Source organism: Pestalotiopsis fici (assembly GCF_000516985.1).
Source record: "Pestalotiopsis fici W106-1 unplaced genomic scaffold PFICI_Scf_1, whole genome shotgun sequence".
NCBI classification, from domain to species: Eukaryota; Fungi; Ascomycota; class Sordariomycetes; order Amphisphaeriales; family Sporocadaceae; genus Pestalotiopsis; species Pestalotiopsis fici.
The window spans coordinates 6,019,750-6,036,632 of NW_006917091.1; the positions used below are offsets into that span (position 1 = coordinate 6,019,750).

Genomic DNA, 16,883 nt, shown 5'->3' on the forward strand with positions numbered 1-16,883 from the left:
ACAGGACCACAGGACCCTGAAGGAGGGCAGAGGCCAGGGAGGAGAACCGCCCCTTTTGTCGATCCGTAGTCCAGCAGCGTTGGGTTCTATTCTCGAAACACACCTCCGACACCTGAAAGGTGCCCATTGTTGGTTTTGGCTGGGCGCCGCCCCTCCCCATAAAACCAATCGACCATTCTTTAAAACGAAACCCATCGCCCTCAAGTAGTCCCACTAGTAGTTTACCTTGCTGCTATTCATTTCCATTCTACCTACATTACTTACGACTTCTCTTTTTCTCGTTTCTCGTCCTCCCTTTTGTCTCCCTTTGCATCGAGAAAGAAAACAACAAAGCCGTCGCGATGGGTAAATTCAGCTTCGGCAGTAAGAAGTCCGAAAGCAATGACGACGGTAACAGACAGGCCCTCTTTGGCAACAAGAAGGTTCCTGTAGCCTCCGAGAACCCCTATGCGCAACAGGGCCAAAATGACCCATACATGGGCAACCAGCAGCCCATGACCGGAGCCCAAGCATCCTACAAACAGTACACACAAGCATCGTACACGGGAACCCTGCCCGGTGGCCCCCGACCTGGCCCTCCCGGCGGTGCACCTGGTCTTCCCAGCGGGCCCCGCGGTGGTGCTGCCCCTCCAAGCCGCAGCGCTTCCAACGAGACCGCCCCTCCCCCCTACAGCGGCGGCGGCGCTCAGCAGGGCTACGGCTCAGATCGCTACGGCGCGTCTTCGGGATACGGATCCAGCAGATACAACGACGGCGGTTACGGTACCGACAAGAAGCGCCCTGGCGGTTACGGCGGTTTGGGTCCTGCTGACGACGATGCCGCCCGAGACAACCTTTTTGGCGGTGCCAGAGAGCGTGCTGAGCAGAAGCAACAATCCACTGGCGCATATGGCAGCAGCGCGGGTGCATCCGGTGCAGGCGACGACTCGGGCTACGGCGGATATGGTGCGCAGCGCGAATTGACTGCCGAGGAGCAAGAGGAGGAGGAGGTTCGCGACATTCGCAGGCAAATCAAGGAGACCAAGCTGGCCTCGGCCAACTCGGCAGAGAACAGTGAGCGCATCGCCTCTCAGGCCGTCGAGACTGCTCTTGGTACATATGCACGACTGGGCGCACAACACGAGCGACTCAACTACACTGAAGGTCTTTTGGACAAGGCCGGCATGTCCACCCGCGAGGCCGAGGGCCAGACTAAGAAGTTGAAGCACTTGAACCGCAGCATGTTTGCTGTACACGTCAACAACCCGTTCACAGCCGGCAAGAAGACTCGCGAAATGGAGACGCAGATCCTGGAACAGCACCGCGCGGACCGTGATCTGCGTGAGGCTACGCGAAAGGCAGGTTGGCAAGCAAATGACCACATGGAGAGGGGCTTCAAGGAAATTGAGGCAACTCGCAGCACGGCCAAGTGGCAGAGAGCCAGTGGAGCCGAGAAGAGCAGATACCAGTTCGAGGACGACTCGGAAGACGACGAGGCGGAAGACCGTATCGATGCTGCCATGGAGCGGACTGCAGGCCACGTTGGCACACTAAACAGTGTGGCACGTTTGATGCAGAAGGAGATTGATTCTCAGGACGAGCTCATAGGACGACTCGGCGAGAAGGTAAGATGTCTTGATGTTCTTCTCTTTGCATTATTTCCCTTGCTCTTGATTCACTATGACTTGGGATCATGGCTAACGAGATATACAGAGCGACTCTGTCAACGATCGGGCCAAGCTCAACACGGAGAGATTGAAGCGCATTCACTAAACTGGCGGAGGGTATCTGGTGAAGCAAGTGAGCATAGGCAAGGATTGGTTTCACTCTCCTAGCAGTACAGGCGTTCTATTGAGGTCATATCATGCAATGGATGATACCGGATTAGGGCATTGTTTACTAGATTTTCAGAATAATTGACCTTGTTGCATTGCTTGAGTACCTCCCTAGTTTTATTCGTACTTGTTATTCCGCGGTAATTCAGGGGCGCACAGTACATTTGATCATATTGATTCATTTCTGACACTGTGCGGCCCACTAAAGAAGCCATGACATCTTATTTCACAACTTGAAGACATCATCACCATTTGCACAGTGAGAGTCGGCAACTTGTGCCATTGTACGATTGTACTTCTACTCTGGCTTTTAGACTAGATTTTCCTGTCATAATTCATTACCATCCACACGCACATACCTGGCTTCCTCAGTCCGCGGCTTTTTTGTGTTCAAAACAAGACAAAACACCGAGGCCACTTTTTTATTCCGTCAGGGCCCCAACCACAAGAGAAGGAAGGAATAATACCAACAAAGGAAACAAGAAAAGAAGGACAATGAGACCCTCGTGCCGACTCCTCGCTCAAGCCTCGTCGGCCGGCTCGACCAATGCCGGCCTGCGGCCGGCGCTGGCCCTGCTGCCGCCCATCCCGCTGTACCGGCGGCTGTTTCGCGCGCACCGCAAGCACCTGCCCGCCGAGATGCGGCTCCTGGGCGACGAGTACATCAAGGCCGAGTTTCGGAGTCATCGGGAGACGGAGAATCCTGCGCATATTGTGAGTTTTACAATTTTTGGTTTGTTTCAGAGGAGGTTTCCCTGGTGCAGATGAGGGGGATCTCAACTTTGAACCATGAGGGAAAAAAAATAAATCGAACCACGTGAGCTGACATTTTCATCGCTTTTGTCTGTCCAATATAGATTGGTTTCTTGACCGAGTGGCAGTTGTATGCTCAAAAGATTGAGGGCGACGCGTGGCAGGGCGAAAAGATTGACCCGGCCAAGATTGAAAAGATGAGTGGTGAGTGTTTTGGTCCCCTTCTGTTTCTTTCTTGGGGACTCCTCCGCCTTGTCCAGAGTATTAACATATTTTGCCTTCCCCCCAAAACAAGATCAGCAGATGGGACAGCTTTATGAGCTGATGCAGGCTATACGGAAACACTCTGCCGATGAGGGAGAGGGCGAGGCATGAGTTGCTTCAGTCCACTTGGTTTTCTCGCCAGACAAGATCATGGATCTCAGGTATGGACGAACTCTGTTATGAGATCGACCAAAGACTTTTGTCAGAGCTAGTCAAGATGTGACACTTGGGCAAGCTGTCTTTCAATATCTCTGATGTACATTTTCAGACGCCACCAGTTGAAACAGAGGAGACCTGTCTATTGTCTTTAGAACTTGTGGCTTAGCTGGGCATGGAGACATTCGTGTACGCAGGCCCATAATGCCTGGCCAGACCGCATGTACAAGGAGTGAATGGACCGGAGCACAAGGCAGGCATTCGTCCACGAAAACACACACTTGACGCACTCCTGCGACGGATAGCTTGGAAACTACAACGTCATCACGAACCTTGTAAACAGATGAGGGAATGGACACAATGTAAAGAGATATAAAAATGACTTCGCTGATTATACCATCTATATCTATGAATTGCCACCCAACGCCTCAATGATCCAATCCGCCTGAATGGCGCTGACCTTTTTTGCATAATTCTTCTGCGTAAACACATGCTCCAAGAACATGATGGCTTCCTTCTTTTGTCCATGGAGAACACTGGAAGGGTGTATGGCGACAATGTGCTTTCCCTGAGTCGTCACATAGCTGCCGTCTGGGGCGAGCAGAGCACACTTGGTGACGAAGCCGCGGAGGAAACATTGGATCAGCGCCTCTGCGCGCTCGGGAGAGACCGGCACAAACGGGACCGGGTCCGCCTCGGGTTTTTCCTTGAGCAGCTTGTCCTTGAGGCACTGGCTCCGGAGTTGGTTGCGAATGTTCAAGGCTTGCCTCATGTTGCGCACATTGATCTTGCGCTTCTTGCACCAGTCCACTCGATCCGCGTGCTCTGCCGTGTACTGCTGCATGGCCGTGAGATAGGTAAGGATATCGCCCTCTCTTCGGTACAAGGCTTTGCGCGCTTCTTCCGTCTCTTCATCTTGCTCCTCGGAATTCATCTGGTGGAAAATACTCTCGCCAGACGTGATACAGGCTATTATATCGATCACTTCGAGAAGGCAATCAAACTGGGGCTCGGCCGCTGCCAAAAGCACGCGACCATACGGCGCTGTGACGGGAAAAAGAGCAATCTTTCGTCCAATGTCGGTAATGGCTCCATCATCAGCAATGGCTCCCAAAAAGTGGAGATGTATCAGCGCCTTCTCGACGGATTCCACGTCGGGAAAGTCCATCAAGGGAAAGGAAAAGACGTCATTGATGCCACGCGCCTTCATTGTCAGCACAGCTCCGAGCACATCGTTTCGCAGGATCTCGGGGAGATCTGCATCCTTCAATGCCTCATACGTCTCCGCAGTATAGAGTCTAAAACATTTGCCAGGGCCTTCACGACCCGCACGACCAGTCCGCTGCAGGGCAGACGACTTGGAGATCGGCTTTGCCAAGAGAGACTCGAGGCCCAGTCGCGATCTGAACTGCTTCACCTTGGCTTTTCCACAGTCGATCACGTGTCTGACTCCAGGGACGGTGACGGAAGTTTCTGCAATGTTGGTGGCAAGGATGACCTTTCTCGTAAATTTTGTTGGTGCGGGCTGGAATGCTGCTTGCTGGGCCTGGACGGACAACTGGCCATAGAGTGGGCAAGCCAGAATCTTTGGCACATCCGAGGCCAGGCCAGCGCCATACTCTTCGAGGCGCCGCTGCAATGCTTCGATATCTTCTTGGCCGGTAAGAAAAGCCAGTATATCGCCAGGTAGAGGTTCTTGTTCGTGTATCGTCCTGATCTGATTGAAGAGCCCTTCCCGCAGATCCGGCACTGGCGATGGTGTATGCTTGACTTCGACTGGATATTGCCGTCCCTTGATATGGAGTACCTTGACAGAAGAGCGCTTCTCTGTTGTAGCCTCTGCAGCTGGACTGAAAAATTCTGATATCCGCTCTACATCTGCCGTGGCACTCATGACCACAACCTTGAGTGGCAGACCACCTCGACCGGCCTTGTCGCCAGTGACGATCTGCTTCAAGAAGCCCGAAATCAGATCAACGTCCACGCTTCTCTCGTGAATCTCGTCCACAATGACGGCGCTGTATTGACGCAGATTTGGATCCCGCAGTAGTTCCTGGAGCAGCATACCCTCGGTCAAGAACTTGATCTTGGTGCCCTTGGGCACATTGTGATCGAACCGGACCGAGTAACCCACAGATCCCTCACGCGTCGCGCCCGCCGTTGAGCCCAGGGGCGTGCCCATCTCCTTGGCGACTCGGCTGGCGAGCGTCGTGGCGGCCACCCGACGGGGTTGCGTAATGGCAATGACGCCGCCAACGTTGACGGCGTCCGTCTTGTCCGGGACCTGGACCTTTTTCCTCTGGCACCAGCGCTCGTGGCATAGAAACTGTGGCACCTGCGTACTCTTTCCCGAACCCGTTTCACCCACAATCAGGAGAACGTCATTGTCCCGCACGCTGGACGTGATCTGGTCCTTGTGCGCCCATATCGGCAACTGCTTGCGAGCTTTGAGCAGAGGTGTGTCCGCTTCTGATCTTGCCTTGAAATTCTTCCCGCCTCCAACCCGCGCCTGGGAGTTCTTTGGCTGCCTTTTTGGATTTGCAGCTGATTCAGTTGCGGGCGCAGCGTCCTTTTGCTGTGCTGCAGCCGTGGGCTGCTCCGTTGATTTTGTCTTTTCGGTAGCCTCGACTTTCTTGACCTTTGAAAACCCCAAATCGACAAGTTTACCCCCGATCATAATCAGATCAGGGTTATGGGCCTGTTTGTCGCCCTTGCGGCGTTTTGCAGGACGTTCCATATTTTTTTCGTTGATGTGCCTTTTATTTTCACCAAAGTGGAAGAATCTTCATACAAAGACATGCACGTAAAGCGCAGGTGAAGATCTAGATTTCGTACAGACAGCTGCTGCCGGCTGCCAGCTCAGCCTGCCAGCTCCAATATCTCAAACCTATACCGAAGACGGGTGACTGTAAATGAAGTACTCATACCAAAGTCTCGAGGAAAATCACCAGACGTCATATCCTGTTGATGAAGAAAATTGCCTTTATAAGGGGCATACTCATTGGAACCATGGTCAATTGCTCAGCATCTAAGTGAACAAGTCAATCAATCACGAGCACAGGAAACAGCGTTGCACAAACAGCTAGTGTATTAAACAGATTACTTTTTTCGTTCGTTTAGTGGGCGAAAAAGCATGGTATTTTGTTTTCGAATTTGGAAAGAATATCAAAATTTATTCCGCGGTCTATAATCATCAATCGTGAGCTTTACACCCACCACGCCTGTCACTGGTTGATCCCAGTACCTTAGCATACATTGAAGTAGAAGGTCCTGGCTGGTCTCCCAAGACGTACATACCCTCGAGGGCTCATATCATTGTCTGCGGAATATAGATTCGCACTATCCCCTTCGAGTTATGACTGCTTTTGATTCATATGGGAGTTTCTGCGGGTCATTTCAAGAGTTGCTGAAGAGTCGATTGCCCTGGTATATCGCACTCTATGTCAAGACTGCCAGACGGTGAGATAGCGTCTCGAAACGTCTCGAGTCCGCAATGACTTGGTTACTATTATCATTTCATTCCTGTAAAGCCATTCATGCCTTGAGGTAGCACTTGACCACGCCCCTGCGGACGCCCTCAGTCTCCTCCCGGAGCTGCTCAACCGTCGCGCCAAGCTCTCGAGACTTGAGGATAAAATCATCGAGCGAACCGCCCACACCAAAGTAGAGTCTCTTGGCGGCAGCAAAGACTTCTGCCGTGCTACCGGTCGATTGCGAGTGCCTCATGAGGGCAAAGATGGTCTCGGTAAAAGCCTGCAGAGCAAACGGGGAGTAAATGGTCTCCGCTCCGAGTACAACCATTCTTTGCTTCTGGTTTGCGACATTCGGCAATGCTTGCGCTGCCTTGACGATCTCGACAAACTCGTCCGACCAGCCACCGGAGAGGAACTGCAGGCTGATCTGCTGAGCAGCCAGGAACTCCTCAAAGGCTTGGAGGACCTCGGGTGTGAGCTCCAGCTCCCCCTCGACTGCCTCAAAGGCGGCCATGAGCAAGGGCGAGTCTGCAGCATGCTGCAGTGCCCACGATAGGACAAAGTTGGGCAAAGTTACGAGTTGCAGGACAGTAGAGTTGTAATCGGCCAATATGATGGACAAGGGTCTAGGGCCTGTGGCTCTGCGGGCCGAGATGGCCCACTGGAAGAGAGCCAACGAAGGCAGGGCTGTGCCACATCCAAGCTATATAACATGACAGTCAGGTTAGAAAAGGATATTGTCGTTCCCGTGTCCAATTAGGAGATGGGTTTCTTTCTATTACCTCGATCACGCAGGGAACCTCATCCTGCGACGTCCAGAGCGATTGCGACGACTTTTCCAGAACCTTGACGAGATCGACGCTGCTCTCCCAGGATTTGAAGCCGCCTTCATAGACTCCGGTCTTGACATCATGGCTTCCCAGACCGGGCTCCGCCTCGCCGCCGTCCTCCTCCTCGGCCATGAGCTGCAGGCGCACGTCCCATAGCTCGCGGCGCGGCAGCTTGATTACATCGCCTCCGTCGAGCTGGACGTCCAAGGTGCTAAAGGCGACCTTGGAGGGGAGCGCCGAGAGCATGTGCTTCAGGTCATGGCGGACAGCAGGGAGCAGTGGCTTACCAGCAACTGGAAATGCACTGCTGCTGGTGCTGGGAGCAGCAGCAACAGCGGCCGCCGTTGTCTCGGCTGACTGGCTCGGGATGCTGGCGTCCGCCTGGACCTGGGCCTCGTCTATATCGTCCCCTGAAAAAGAAAAGGCAAAAGACATGGCGACAACGGAAGCTTCGGGGGGTCGGACAGGCCGTCCCTGATAGGTCAAAAAGCGAAGAGTAGTGTATCCTGTTTTTTTATCCTCGCTGGAATTTTTTTTTTGCTTTGCCTACCTTAGTAAGCTCAAAGGCAGCTGGCGGGCGGGCAGTAGGTATTTTGGCGGGTTCAGGGATTAGGTCGGAGGCCGGTGGAGTTTCAGCGAAAATCGGTGGGTTGATTATAGTACCTACATTACCTACCTGTAGTAGTAGGTAAAAATGCACGGCAGCTGTTAGTCTAAGAACATGTAGTACAGTAACACAATGTGGGCGATCCTCGGGTCCGCATAAGAAATGTTTTGCAACGTTGCTGGCGTTCGAGCCTTTCAATGGCTGTAAACCTTGACAGGTAACAAGGCAATTTTCATTATTATTATCATTAGTAGTAGTCACGCATCGGTTGTTGTCCTGTGTCTTGTCTCGGGTGCCTGGTTCATCAGATCAGTCATCCCGTGCGTCTAGAAGGAACCATGAAATCCCTCCGTCGGTCTTCTTCAATCAGTAATCAAAAGTTCAAGATACGTAGATACATGGAGAGTTTAGCTATTTCCTCAACTGCCCTTGACCTTGACCTTGACTTTGACTTGAATGAATGACATGCCGCCACGGTGGGACGAGCGGCCGTCTATGGGAATTTTTAGGATCGGTTTGCTTTGGGTCTTGGGGTTCGCTGAGAAAGGGATCTTGACAATTATGTGGGGTCGCATCGGTCGTGGTTGGACGGAATACGACCACCCAAGCACAGTGGGCCACATGGACCATACATTAATTCTGGGCTGCGGTCCCCAAAAGGCTCGTTTTGGCTCGAGCTGCAACCTGCCATTGGTCCAGACCTCAGACTCAGCCCCTTGTTCCCCATTGGCGGCGCTTTTGCTGAGTCGAGTGCGATTAAGATCTGGCAAAGAGGAGAGAGTGGATGGCGACATGTCGCGATATGGCCCAGCCCATGGGGGCAAAGAGCGGGCGAAGCAGACAAGCATCTGGCCCTGGGTTCAAGCCAAGGCAGGCAGCACGTGCAAGGGAACTGCTGCAATCAAGTATGTACATACCTACATACACACCAATGCGGACGATACGGAGTTCGTAATGCAGGTCATGTAAATGGGGTCGGTCGGTCGGTCGGTCGGTCGGTCTGGTCGGACTGCCTCGTGCGCATGCGCTCGGCATTGATTATCAGTCCCAAGCAAGCATAACCTACATCACCTAGACATAGAATACAGGGTACCTAGGTGTAAGTAGGTAGGTCGACGGACGATCCCATCCCATCCGCCTCTTCTCATTTGACCACTTGACCAGTACAGGATTCCTATCGAATTCTGCATTTTTCCTGGTTGCACGACTTACTCGTCGACTATGCGCAGTCCTATCGAACCTCTGTTGTGGTAGGCTGAGATACGTCGGGGCCTCGAAGCAGCCGCGGAATCCCTCTTCTGGCAAGCGACGCTCCTTGGTTGGACCACATGCGTTTGGCTCATTCACCTTGGCAATTTCCCAGCTGAAACTGCTATTGCTGTTAATCACTTCTGCAGAGCCGCTACTTTTTTACCCATTGTTTCAATTGCCTTTAAACAATTCTATAAAAGTTATCTCTCTCCTCGTGCTTGTTCCGCCCAATATGACAATAAACTCAGCCGCTTCTCCTTTACCCACCCAGACCAATTCCGCCATGACTAAACAACGTCCCGGCCGGCTCTCTACGCCGAGTTTGGCTACCAATGGCAATCAAGTGAACAACTCGAGTACTGCACCACCATACTCGGTCGAGGAAAAGCCCTTGGGAGCTACGAGACATGTCAGAATCATCGGCATTGGTGCGGGCGCGAGCGGCATCAACATGGTCAAGACGCTGCGGGAGAGCCTCACAGACTACGAGTTTATCATTTATGAAAAGAACGACGACGTGGGCGGCACTTGGCACGAGAACCGGTATCCAGGTTGCAGGTGTGACATACCCAGTCACAACTACCAATTCTCATGGCGGCCGAATCTCGAATGGTCCAACTTCCATGCACCTGCCGAGGAGATCAGGCAATACCTCTGTCGCATCTGTGAAGAGGAGAACATGCTGGATTCGATAAAGCTTCGGCACCAAGTCACCGGTGCTTGGTGGAATGAGGCTCGCGGATTGTGGGATGTCAATGTTCAGGACCTGTCTAGTGGAGAAGAATTCCATGACCAGGCGCATTTCATCGTTGACGGATCCGGAATTCTCAAGTACGTCGGTCACAACAGCATCGATGGCTGGGATAAGGATGTACTGACATGGCGTGTAGCAATTGGAAGTGGCCCGACGTCCCAGACCTTCATACCTTCCAGGGCGACTTGATCCATACGGCTCGCTGGCCTGAAGGCTTTGAGTACGCTGGCAAGACTGTTGCAGTCATTGGAAACGGTGCTACCGGTGTACAAGTCGTCCCCTCGATACAGGCTGGTAAGTCTCACCCAGACGTGTAGGACTAGGATGGCAATTGATGCTCTTGCAGATGTCAAGAAGTTGTATCACTTTATTCGCACCCCCACCTGGGTCACGCCCCCGAGGACAATGGCCATCAAAATGCTTGGTAGCCCTGCGCAAGAGATTTTATCTCAGATTGAGTTAGATGACAAGGAAAACTTCAGCGCTGCCCAGATTGAGAAGTTCAAGTCTGATCCGGTATTTTATAAGAAATTTGTCAAGGCCATGGAAAGGGATATCAGTGGAGCTTTTGCGCTTGTAAGTTACAGCAAAATCAAGTTCCTATCAACAGAGTCACTAATCATGTTCAAAACTTTCAAGGTACTGAATGGAAGCCCGATCCAGACCATGGCGAGGCAGAAGGTGACACAATACATGACAGCAATGCTTGGCGGAGATGAGAAGTTGTGCAAGGCTCTCATACCAACATTCCCTCTTGGCACCCGGAGACTTACGCCGGCGCCTGGTTACCTCGAGTCCCTGCGAGCACAGAATGTCGAGGTCATTACGGAAGGGATCGCCAGATTTGTGCCCCAGGGCATACAGCTGCAGTCGGGAGAGATAGTCGAGCTCGATGCCATCATCTGCGCGACGGGCTTTGATTGTTCATTTTGTCCACGTTTCCCAATCTTTGGCAGATATGGCAACGTCCAAGACCGTATGAAGTCGGAAACACCCAAGGCATACATGTCATGTGCCCTGCCCGGTGTACCAAACTACTTCACATTCCTCGGGCCCAACGCCCCGATTGGCCACGGGAGTGTGTTTACACTGAGCGAACATATCGCCCGGTATATTACTGGCATCATTCGAAAGTGTCAAAGGGAGAGCATTCGAACGATTGCGCCATCCGAGGACGCTGTAAATGACTACAGCGAGCACATTGCCGCCTTCATGCCTCGCACTTCATGGGGCACGGCCGGTCGATCATGGTGGAAGGGTGGCAAGGAGGAGGGGCCCGTCACTGCTTTGCATCCTGGAAGCAGGATTCACTTTTTCCACATGCTCGAGCATTTTAGAGGCGAAGACTGGGACTATACATACGACAGCACATCGCGGAACCGATTCAGCTACCTCGGCAACGGATTCTCGGCCAAAGAGCTGGATCCCAGCTATGATTCGACATGGTATCTTGACCTAGAGGCGAGCAAAGCATAGTGGCAGTGACACTTTTATCGCTATATAATCCACAGGGGCGTATGGCGTTTGGTGTTTTTTCTCTTTTCTTGTCATCTGGTCGGCAAAGCGATCCTTTGGGCCCATATGCACTGGCCAACGTACGTACAGCATGCATCTAGATACCTTGCACCGTAGATGTTATGATATCTGATGACGGTTACGCCAGTGTCTCGGTGAGAACGTGTGCGTGTGTGTGGCTGAGTCTCTTGGTTGTGTGACATTGTTAAAGTCTCCAGAGGTCTGAGACGATGCCATGTGACCAATTGTGCGCCATTACTGACACTTGATTATAGCCGCTCGTCGCGCCACCTGTGAGGGCTGCTGAAGGCTATATTCTGAAAGAAACCCAGACCAAGAGCATCATTGCAGCTGAATTTGAGCATCAGGTTTGCATTGGGCGTTTCTTGTACCGGTTTTCAGCTAGCCACAGTCCGCGCGTGTACTAGCAGTGGCAAGCAGAGGCGATGTGCGGTGACCAATGGCCATGCACTCGGGGGCGATAGTGTAGATGGGAATTGGACGAGTCAGATGGCTTGTTCGAAGGCAGTCAAAGTGCAAGCGACAAGAATGAGCATGTTCTTGATTGAGGCTTTCGCAACTTGAAATGGCCCCCACCCGAGAATGTCGGTCTGGCGTCTACCAAGAGCGGTGGGTTAAGAAAACAAGACGTCAGTAATAAAGAATGAATGGACTTGGCAGCTTGGACAATAATGATTCCACTCTCGGCAACTTTCATGTTTTTGGAACGTACCGAAGCAGACTTGCTATGTACTAACAAAACCCCCTGCCAGGCTCGGCTAATAACAATATCCGGGGAAATGCATACAAAAGGTGGATTGTGTTTTTTGTGGTTGTAGCGGTTCCTTCGCTCGAGCCCGAGCCACCCATTACCTTGGCTGGGATCCATTTTCGCAATGTCCGAGCCCGCCGCCCATGCAGGAACAAACGTTAAGGGAGATTGCAAATGGGGTTCTTGGGTCCCCATCTAGGAATCGCATAAAGGCGCAATGGCGCAAAATAGAAATAAAAGGACGCGATGGAGTCTTGCTATCGCGACTATAGATAAATTGCGCATATGTTTGACAACAAACAATGACCATGGATGCACCAACTAACTGACAAGCTATACTCGCATCATCCATGCGACTGATGTCACTGAAAAGACACAGCACCATCATGTGTTTGGTTTGGTTGCTGGGAAGATGTATCTTATCTATCCAGAGAAGTGACAAGTCAACAGTTTGTCATCGTGGCATTTGGGGGCGAGGTTTAGGCGCTGGTTTTGCTTTTCTCACGGCCGAATGACACTACTACTGACTGACTGCGCTTCCCCAGTTTTTAAAAGGTATAGCAGGACAGTGTTAAGGGTTAATTTGGGGGGAAAGACTGAGAAGGCGGCCTAGAACAGGATCAATTTCGCGACGGAAGCTGCTGTCAATTTGCGGATTTGCCGCTGTCGATTCGTCACACAAGGTTTGGACTTTAGGGAAAGAATGTTGCTCTTTGGCGCGTGAGACAGAGATCGTCCAACGGCATGACTGGCGACGTCACACTTCTTTTTTCTCTTTGCGCTCGAGTATCAAGTGATGCCGTCCATAGTAGCAAGTCGCACAAATGCCCTTTTCCTGCCATCAAATGAGACGTGCAGCTTCGAGATGTGCGCTTGGTAGTCGGCGGCATTATTGATTTTTTTTATGATCTGACCCTGATCTGACTTGCATACTTCTGGCGCCCGCTCTCTCAGTAAAACAGTCAGCAGGCAGCAATAGGAATGGGTTTTGTTTTTCGACCCCTTTATCCAGTCTTGTCACACATACTTGAATGGGCTGGGTGCAGGCCTGACCGAGCTCGAAAGAAGGAGCAGAAATGGGCGCACCTCGTCGTCCATCAGTATCTATCTTGCGCTATCTAGTCACGGCTTGGACGGAGCAGCGCCGGAAGCAATTCTGGCGGCAATCTGGCGTTGGCGGGAGGCGACAAACCATCAAAAACATTACTAAGGGATCCAGCAAAAGGGACAGGTCCTGAGTCCTGACAGGAGGCGGGACCCAATCCTAGGGCGATAGTTCTAGTCATTTTGTAGGTCAGCTTTTGGTCAGTAGTGTAGTGTACTGGTTAATTGCAATCCTTAAAGCGATCTGGTTCCTGCGCCAAGCCATTGAACTTGGGGCCGACCTAGTAGGTAGATAGCTTTTATTTAACCTTGTATATGGGGGTGGACTACTGAGACCCCGAGACCACATTATCCCTGGTCAGGTCCAGATTGGCTCCAGGCACCTCGATGCAAGATGGATCCGTACACAGTAGAGAGAGAAGAGAAAAAAAAAAAAGATACCTGGTCCAGCAGATGTTGGGGTTTCCCCCTCTTCTTCTCAGTCTACAAGAAGGATGATGGTGTGTGTTCCTGTCGTCTGGCAGGAGTATGTAGGTCAATTGGGGTCTCCCTCCCTCTTTTTTCTACATATCCACTGCCTGATTGGTAGGTGAGTGAAAAGAATGAAGGGTGAGTGAGGATTTCGCCAAAATGTGATGTGACTGACCATTGACCATTGAAATGCACTAGACCCCCCGGCCCTGGCTAGCTATGTAAGGTAAGGTATGGTAAGTGTAGGTACCTACAATAGGCGGCCTTTCCATGCTTGGCTCCCTGTCTGGGTCCATGTCCAGACTTGTCAGTCAGTGGTCACTTCCGCCCAAAGCAGGCTTAGCCGGGCAAACGACACTTGATAGATAATTCCTCATTTCCTCTTTCCTCCGCGCGCCCATCCGTCTCGCTTCTTTCTTTTTTCTTGATCTCCAGAAGACACTGACACTTGACTGTTTGTTTGCTCATAAACCCCCACTGGTCGTTCACCATCTCTCGTCTTTGACTCCATCCAATTGTCAAGTCGCGTAACTTTTTACAGCCTTTCTAATATACCCCAGTTCTGAACTGGTAAGTAGTCAAATCTTGTTTGTTATTGACTATGCATACTCCTCTCAGTATTCATGTTCCCGTGCCCACGCCGTCACCAGGCTTTTTTACCTGCCCACGTTTTCCCGTGTCTCGTCTCGCTTCGTCTGAAGGGTTCTTCTCCCTTCAGTTTCGGTTGGGCCTCCTTCAGGATGAATCAACCCTGCGTCACAGCATTGTCGCAATTCCTCGACCTGCCTGTCATGCGCCCTAGCTCCTTGACTTGGTGGAATAAGACCTGTTTCTCCCAATACCACGCCGCGCTTCCGTCTCTCACTTGATGAATATCTTGACTTGGAGACTTGATGTAGCTAACATTGTATCAGTTTTTTTTCTCTTCGACTTTCATTCATTCTTAATACAACTCTCAAAATGAAGTCTGTCTCTGCCTCTATCGCTTTCGCCCTCCTCGCTGGAGTGGCTAGCGCTGTCGAGTTCACCAACGTTGCTTTCGATGTTCAGGCTGGCGAGCCTTTTGTCCTGACCTGGCAGGACGGTACTGGTCCTTACCAGATTCTCTTGAAGAATGGCCCATCCACCGACCTCTCGACTGTTTCGACTCTGGTTGCCAGTAAGTTTTCCCGCCGCCCAAGACTGCATGGTCACCATACTTACAGAAATAGGCACCACTGCTGAGCAGGCCACCGTCACTCTGCCAGAGTCGCTGACCTCTGACACCTACGCCTTCGAGATCATTGACACTAGCGACGACTCCAACAACTACAGCGTCCAGTTCGTCTTCTCTGGTGCCGCCGCCTCCAGCTCTGTCACAAGCACCACTGCCAGCAGCACCAAGACTACTAGCACTACTGGCACCACCAGCACTACCAGCACCACCTCGACCACCAGCACCACCGGTACTACCTCGACCACCAGCGGCACCGCCTCTACCACTCTTGCTACTAGTAAGTTCTCGCGAATGCTCACATTGGGTACAAGTCGCTAATCCCGCCTTTAGCCACCTCGACTACTTCATCCAAGACCTCTGCATCTACCACTGCAGCATCCACCACTGTTGCCAGCACCAACGGAGGAAGTGGCCTTGTCGCTCCCCTCTTCCTTGCTGCCGGTGTCGCTCTGGCTGCTCTGTAAGCAAAAGAGTCAAAGTTGGGTGATTGATGCGTTTGTATCTCGACACGTTTCTGTATAAGATACCTTTTGTGGTTCGTTCCCGTATAATGCCCTAATATGGTAATCACGACATTCGAGTTGGAGAGGACCAGCCCTGATTGGGGTCTGGACGGTTTGAGTATATATAAAGAGGACCGACACCGGAGAATAGGCGCCTCAAGGTTATTCGTTCGTGTAGAACTACAAGTACGAAGGCATCAATACTACGCAATGATCTTGTCATGAAAAGAAAAGAAAGATGAATCACACCCCAATGTGAAATGTTGCATGCATTTGTCACCCCAGAGGACGTCGGTTGAGATGGGGTTCGACCCAATGTGACGGCCTCGACGGACGGGTAGGCGCATTAGCTGACTTGTTACAATGTGGGCGTGACGTCTCTGAATGCATGCAGCGGCCCTTGAGACAGTTTGTACGGAGTAAGCTGACCGATTATGCATTCATTGTATGACAAGGTCGGTTGGCTGCAGGAACACTGCATATGGAATGCATTAGGGGCTTCCACCGGGAAAATAAGGTCCGTTCAACATGATGTGGTTGATATATAGGCACTTGTCATATTGACCTGTACTTTTCCTACAAAAGTAAAGAAACGAGAGGCGTTTTGATTCCCGGGCTACAATCTAGAGTGCACATCCACTACTTTATATATACGTTCTGATTTGACTGGTTCAAAATGCACAAAGATGATATAATACCATAGGCTCATGATGTATGATGGAGCAGGTAGCAATTTATTCGTGGGCATTGTAGATCACCCAAGTGGTATGCCAGACACATGATGGAGGTCGCAAGTCTAAATGAATGGATGAAATACATTTATGGACCATCATCTCATCGTTAGTATAAATTAAATATGCTTATAAGTATAACTCGGAGCCTATCCAATAGTCGACTTGTTAATAGAAACATGAGCATAGTGGGAAAACAGCAAAATTGATGGTCTTGGCCGTTGTGTGGTCAATTTCTCTTGATGGCGTCCTCTTGCGTTGCAATTGTCTATAGCATACCTCACGTAGGATCGAAGGGTATATGTATATGAATATATGTCTCTGTTCCCAGTTTCCTCATTCCTTTCCATCTTGCTCTCTTTCTTCCACCTTTCCCTCTCTTATTCTCGTCGAATCCTGCTTTTCCTCAAGAAGAAGAACGGGGACATGTGCAATAACCACAAATCTACCACATGATTCAAGTTGCAGAGCCTTTTTCCGAACTTGCTGTAACAAAGTGCGAGCAGTAACGATTATCACCCTCGATCTCGGCGTGGTTATCCGTGTGCAATATGGGTAGATGCTCACTCGGTACGTTCCCAGGAGAAGAGGATGCCTCAATTTGACCTGCTTTATACTTTCTGAATTAGAGCATGATAGCGCTCCTTTAAAGCCTCATTTAGTATCGCA

General features: G+C 51.2%; 6 protein-coding genes across 6 annotated transcripts; 4 read left to right on the forward strand and 2 right to left on the reverse strand.

Annotated features, from left to right (window-relative positions):
* Positions 1-341: 341 nt before the first annotated feature.
* On the forward strand, positions 342-1,752 carry PFICI_01772 (uncharacterized protein; the record flags this gene model as incomplete). The annotated part of the gene is made up of 2 exons (XM_007830353.1): positions 342-1,604; positions 1,693-1,752. The coding sequence occupies 2 exons, from the start codon at positions 342-344 to the stop codon at positions 1,750-1,752; spliced, it is 1,323 nt and encodes a 440-aa protein (XP_007828544.1).
* Positions 1,753-2,309: 557 nt separating this feature from the next.
* Positions 2,310-2,942, forward strand: PFICI_01773 (Acetate non-utilizing protein 9; the record flags this gene model as incomplete). Its single annotated transcript, XM_007830354.1, has 3 exons — positions 2,310-2,528; positions 2,672-2,771; positions 2,863-2,942. 3 exons carry the CDS (start codon positions 2,310-2,312, stop codon positions 2,940-2,942), a joined length of 399 nt encoding a protein of 132 aa, XP_007828545.1.
* A 451-nt stretch (positions 2,943-3,393) lies between these two features.
* PFICI_01774 (uncharacterized protein) lies at positions 3,394-5,724 on the reverse strand (the record flags this gene model as incomplete). The annotated part of the gene is made up of 1 exon (XM_007830355.1): positions 3,394-5,724. The coding sequence occupies one exon, from the start codon at positions 5,722-5,724 to the stop codon at positions 3,394-3,396; it is 2,331 nt and encodes a 776-aa protein (XP_007828546.1).
* A 797-nt stretch (positions 5,725-6,521) lies between these two features.
* PFICI_01775 (uncharacterized protein) lies at positions 6,522-7,725 on the reverse strand (the record flags this gene model as incomplete). The annotated part of the gene is made up of 2 exons (XM_007830356.1): positions 6,522-7,163; positions 7,243-7,725. The coding sequence occupies 2 exons, from the start codon at positions 7,723-7,725 to the stop codon at positions 6,522-6,524; spliced, it is 1,125 nt and encodes a 374-aa protein (XP_007828547.1).
* A 1,706-nt stretch (positions 7,726-9,431) lies between these two features.
* On the forward strand, positions 9,432-11,378 carry PFICI_01776 (uncharacterized protein; the record flags this gene model as incomplete). The annotated part of the gene is made up of 4 exons (XM_007830357.1): positions 9,432-9,979; positions 10,039-10,196; positions 10,249-10,478; positions 10,542-11,378. The coding sequence occupies 4 exons, from the start codon at positions 9,432-9,434 to the stop codon at positions 11,376-11,378; spliced, it is 1,773 nt and encodes a 590-aa protein (XP_007828548.1).
* Positions 11,379-14,724: 3,346 nt separating this feature from the next.
* On the forward strand, positions 14,725-15,444 carry PFICI_01777 (uncharacterized protein; the record flags this gene model as incomplete). Its single annotated transcript, XM_007830358.1, has 3 exons — positions 14,725-14,923; positions 14,976-15,257; positions 15,311-15,444. 3 exons carry the CDS (start codon positions 14,725-14,727, stop codon positions 15,442-15,444), a joined length of 615 nt encoding a protein of 204 aa, XP_007828549.1.
* Between the last annotated feature and the right edge of the window lie 1,439 nt (positions 15,445-16,883).